General features: G+C 45.6%; 2 protein-coding genes across 2 annotated transcripts; one reads left to right on the forward strand and one right to left on the reverse strand.

The window, feature by feature from the left end:
• The first annotated feature begins 942 nt into the window (after positions 1-942).
• LOC131245407 (17.8 kDa class I heat shock protein-like) lies at positions 943-1606 on the forward strand. Its single transcript, XM_058244857.1, has one exon. It carries the CDS (start codon positions 1066-1068, stop codon positions 1528-1530), a length of 465 nt encoding a protein of 154 aa, XP_058100840.1. The 5' UTR covers positions 943-1065; the 3' UTR covers positions 1531-1606.
• Positions 1607-2840: 1234 nt separating this feature from the next.
• On the reverse strand, positions 2841-3545 carry LOC131246924 (uncharacterized). Its single transcript, XM_058247387.1, has one exon. The coding sequence runs from the start codon at positions 3543-3545 to the stop codon at positions 2841-2843; it is 705 nt and encodes a 234-aa protein (XP_058103370.1).
• Between the last annotated feature and the right edge of the window lie 1849 nt (positions 3546-5394).

Below are 5394 nucleotides of genomic sequence, written 5' to 3' on the forward strand. Positions count from 1 at the left end.
ATCAAAATGTGCAAGACTCGCGACTTCCAACCCATCAAAATGCACAAGACTCACGACCTCCAACCATGGGCTCTGAGGGCTACAGGTCGAGTCCGAGGTCCGAGTAAGGGTAATTTCATCATGAGCTCAGAGAGTCATGGGTCGAGTTCGGCTCGGATAGGTACGTGGCCGAAGATAACGTTCAAAGAAGAAGCCCAATAAGGCATGTTGGAGAGTAATCCGGTGCACGATATAAAGATAACGGTCGACGTCCGTGCACGCGCAATGCCCACTTGATGGAAGAAATTGTGTCGAGATTAACGGCCACGACTTATTCGATCCACATGTATAAATAGGAAAGGAATCCATTGAGAAAGGTACACAACATATGGCACTTTAAACTCCTAGCTACATTACTTGGACCCGAATTCCTAGCGTGACTTAGGCATTGGAAGGTCCCTTGCTCATAGTCAGGCTCTTCTTTATCCTTCTCTTGTGCAGGTTTACAGAGCTCGGATCTAACCATCAGGGCACGGTTGGAGTTGCCATACTCATTTTTTTAGCCAATACCTTGTTAACATGACCTGAGGAAATAAATGAGCCGCAGGGATAAACAAATACATTATGGTGGTCCCATACAGATCTAGTCGGACCACTTAATTCTTCGAGCGGGATCGACGGCAATCGGCTTCCGAACGGAGAAGGGGTCACACACATCACGATGGACCCGTAGCTTTTCGTTGCCCCTGACTCCCTGCGAAAACTCTAGTGCCTTCCGGAATCTATCGTCACGCACCTGATGGTTCTCGGTCTTTCGGTGCGGACATTATAGTCATTTTCTGGAAAGGTCTCGAACTTCTAGTCTTTTCCACGGATTAAGAGATGGGTCGAGAAGGTTAAAGACATCTTCTGAAACATCAACCCACTCACTCTCCTCCCTATAAATATCCAACCACTGCCAATTTCTCTCCCAACAACCAGCAGCATTCGATAGCCAAACGACTATCTGCCAATCAGCTCAGCCCAATTCCCGCTCTCGTTCCTTACAAAACCACTATACTTTCCCACCCCTCCCTGAAACGAAAGATGTCGATCATTCCATCAATCTTCGGTCGCCGAAGCTACGATGCCTTCTCTCTTGATCTATGGGATCCTTTCGATCGCTTTCCCTTCAACTCCCTTGCAACAGCGAACCGAAACAGCGAGACTGCTGCATTTGCAAATACCCAAATAGACTGGAAAGAGACGCCAGAAGCCCATGTATTCAAGGCAGATCTTCCAGGGCTGAAGAAAGAGGAAGTCAAGGTGGAGGTTGAAGAGGGCAAGGTCCTCCAGATCAGCGGAGAGAGGAGCAAAGAATCGGAAGAGAAGAACGACAAGTGGCACCGTATAGAGAGGAGTAGCGGCAAGTTCCTGAGGCGATTCCGGCTGCCGGAGAATTCCAAGGTGGAAGAGGTGAAGGCAGCAATGGAGAACGGGGTGCTGACGGTAACGGTGCCGAAGCAGGAAGTGAAGAAGCCCGATGTGAAGGGCATTGAAATTTCTGGTTGAGAATGTGTGATCTTGTTGTTTTACCCAAATAGCCTTCTTTCTTCTCTTTTGTGTGTATGTTGGTTGTCTTTGTATTCGTGTCGCTGGAAGTATGTTGGAAATACAAGTTGATTGTTATGAAATCCGATGATGTCTTTACATTTGTAATAAGCAGAACACATCAATGTCAGTTTTTTCCTTAAACTATTTAAGTTGCTGTGCCTATATTTGTAATCCGAGATACTTACCTTGGATGACTTGAATGCCATATGAAGGCAGATGATCCAGACAGTCCATCCGATGGACCCTCCGGTTTTGTAAATTAGGGATCGCCTGGATGTCCGTTAGGGAGGAAAGTGTTAATAGTGTAGAATTGTTTAGAGCCGTGTAACTCTTGAATGGCTCAAATTTTTGGACCTTATATCTAGAGATGGCCACTAAGTTGTAGGTCAGCATGGATAGAGAATAGGATGCATATGTATAATTGTATATGCTAAGGCAAGGCATATTTGGAAATTACGGTGGCCGACTTGCATTCATATGCATTGCATTCATATGTATTAGGTGATTGTGGTGACAGTAAGGAGCTCATTGATCATGATTGGTACTGGCCAATCTCGTGTCCTATAGAGATGTCTGATCTAATCTCTTTTCTTTAGACAATCCATTTTTAGCTATAACCATTTTTAGCCATAACCGTTAGCCTTCCTACTTTCAAGCTCGCACAATAGGCTTGGAAAATTAATTTTGGTGAGGTTGGACATTTTAACCAAGTAGGAGCGGTAGTGAGTGTTTGGGTGAGCTTTTGAGCTCTTCCTTTTATTTGGGGAATTCTGTTTTTGTCAAACAGATGAGTTAGCAGCAATAATAACTTCATGAAGGGCTAATTTCATGAGGGGCCAAGCAGTTTACTTAAAGGGATTATTTTTCCCTTGCATTAAGAGATCATTGTATATCGTGCGATCCGAGTGGCATTACCAATTAAGGGATAGACTTCTTCTTTAAAAGTCGGGCGATTGGTTGGACTGTTTTTCCCTTGCACTAAGGGAAGTCCCCGTACTTGGTCGTATGGTTCTAATAAGAGGGACTTTCTTCCCTTTAATTAAGGGAAGTCCCGGTAGCTCGGATCGTCAATACATTTAAAAGAAATTCTCTTCTCCTAACTGGGAAAAGTTCTTTTATTGTAGAAATCGTCGAACTGTAGAAAACACAATAGTAGAATCATGAAGGCATTTTTTCCTTTTAAAAAGGGAAGCCGATCTTAGTCGAGTAGGTTGGGGTTGGCCGACGAGTCTTAGTACTGAGCTCGGTTGATTGGTTCAGCTCGGTCGTCAAGTTTCCTTACTCAACTCGACTTCTTTCCGTCCTTGCTCCGGCTTGGCATTCAAGGTAATGTACCGATGGAAACGACTTTTTAAATGTCGGTTGGTATGCTGGTTTTGGTCTTGGTCGTCCTCTTTCTTTCTTTTGGCATTAACGGTAGAATGTTCCCCCTTTTCCCTTCGCTTCCTATCCTCAGTCGAGTTATTTCTTCTTCGAACAGTTTTTCGTGAACTAAAGAGCTCCTCGACATTGGAATATTTTTTAGCTCGGTTAAGTAGGTCAACGAGGGTATTCGGAGAGTTCTTACCAATAGAGAAGAGGAACTTTCCTTGTTTAAGGCCAGCCACTATGGCGGTCAGAGCTATCTGGTCGGAATAATCATCGACCTGGACAACTTCGGCATTGAAATAGATGAGGTGGTCTCTTAATAGCTCGTCCTCCCTCTGCTTGATCGTGAGAAGATGAGCTAATGGCTTTCTTCTGTCTCTCCCACTAATGAAATGTGTGAGGACGGCTTTGCTGAGCCGCAAGAAGGAACCGATGAATCTCGGCTTCAGCTGCCTGAACCACTGCCGAGCAACTCCTGATAAGGTCGAGGAGAATGCTCGGCATATTACGGGGGCCGAGACGCCATGAAGCTCCATCAAAGCTTTGAAGGACTCAAGATGCTCGGCTGGGTTGGCAGTTCCAGAGTAGGTGATTATTTGCAGCATTTAGAACTTGAGTGGAAGCAAAGATGTCATAATGTCATCAATAAATGGCGGTTCGGTTTCTCCTAACATGGCCTATAATGAGGTTGGCACTCGGGCATAGTAGGCATGTCTGATGTCGTTGATTTGTCATCGATTTTTCCTGAACTCTGCCTCTCAAGGGCCCTCGTTCTCAGCCACTGCTTCAAGAGCTTTTCCATGGCTCTTCCTCTCTGTTGCGGGGCGCAAGTCGGAGTATGCGAGTGTGGTTGCTCCTGAAGTGTAGGAAAGAGCCTGGGCTGGCAGCTCAGGAGGTTGCTTGTTTCTCTACGAGTTAACCGGTGCTTAAGGTGGTGCAGTGGTTGCACCCTCTTCTGTATCGCGACCAAGGGGTAGATTTTGTCTCTCTAGGAGTTGCATGAGTCAATCCGTGTTTTTATTCAGAGCTTCGACTCAATTCTCAAAGGAGACTAATTGACCACCCCAGGTGCGAGATTGAGGAGTGGGCGCAGCGGGAGTAGAGTCGGCCTACTGCTGGTAAGGCTGAGCACCATACTCGCTTATGATACAGGAAGAGCCGGGATGGCCGCACTAATGGCAGCTAGAGCTTTCTTATTTCCTTTTGCCATTGTAGTTTCCTGGTAAAGCAGGAATGACTTTGATGTCGTTTCCACAGACGGTGCCAAACTGTTGATGCAAAAATTTGGTCCACTCTTTTTAAACCTTCGAGTACCTACACAGGAAGAAGACAAAGGAGACCCTCACTAGAGAAGAGGACCCTCTGATGCCAAAGGCAGGCTAGGAATCTAGGTTTAGCAGTATCGAGGGGTTTTGGGTGAGAGATTTTGCATACCTTTCACCATTAGAGGTGCTCCCGTTTACAAGTGAGGAGAGACGGTGACGGGGAGGAGATCTCCCTGTTTAGTAGGGACGTGTTGTAGTAAGATTCGAATCTCAAACGCATGGATGAATATCCCAAAATCCTTAGCAAAGATCTCGAAATTCCGAGCATGTCGCGGATATCCTCTGAAATCTTTCGAGAAGATCTCAGGCGGATCTTTCTTAGATAAGATCTGCCTCTTACTGCAGAGATGTGCAGTAAGAAGCCGAGGTAGCCTTGGCCGACCTAACCTGGGGATAGTATAATGACTTGAATTCTTTAACGAGCCTTGACCCTTCTTTTAGTGTCGTGTAGATTGCCAACCTACCCTTTTACTTCGTGTTTAAAGCAGTGAGGCCAAGCTCATTTCCTTATTAGAATTCTGATAATATATGTTGTGAGGGGTCGAGCTCAAGAGTTTGAAGTGGTTAGAATTCTGATAATATATGTTGTGAGGGGTCGAGCTCAAGAATTTGAAGTGGTCTTAGCCAACCTGAATACTCACATGAGCTTCAAGCCTACGACCTGCCTTAAGAGTCCGAGATGGTCTTAGCCCACCTGGATACTTGAATAAATTTTGAACTTCCCCTTATTATTGGGTAGATGGCCGACCTGCCTTCATATGTAGTAAGTGACCGACCTCTCTTCCTTTGCCATTGAGGAGCTCAATGGTCATGACCAGCACTAACCGACCTTGTGTCCTGCAGAGATGTCCAAGCTGACATATTCTCTTTAACCAGTTCATTTTTACCCATAACAATAACCATTGAGACCCACCGTGAATGGTAGCATCAGCCGATCCTCACCATGCAGGCGCCACACCAACAAAATTAATGGATGGTTAGTGGTCTCGCAACTAATGAGCCTGATTTTTCACGACAGGCCTTCATGATGGGCCCCATAGTTTACTTGACCCAGATGAGCCGACCATTTGTGGGGTGATCGGTTCTCTAGAGACTTGTCATCCCTCTGACAATTGAACTTGGTAATAAA

This window comes from Magnolia sinica, chromosome 5 (genome assembly GCF_029962835.1).
Source record: "Magnolia sinica isolate HGM2019 chromosome 5, MsV1, whole genome shotgun sequence".
Lineage (NCBI taxonomy): Eukaryota > Viridiplantae > Streptophyta > Magnoliopsida > Magnoliales > Magnoliaceae > Magnolia > Magnolia sinica.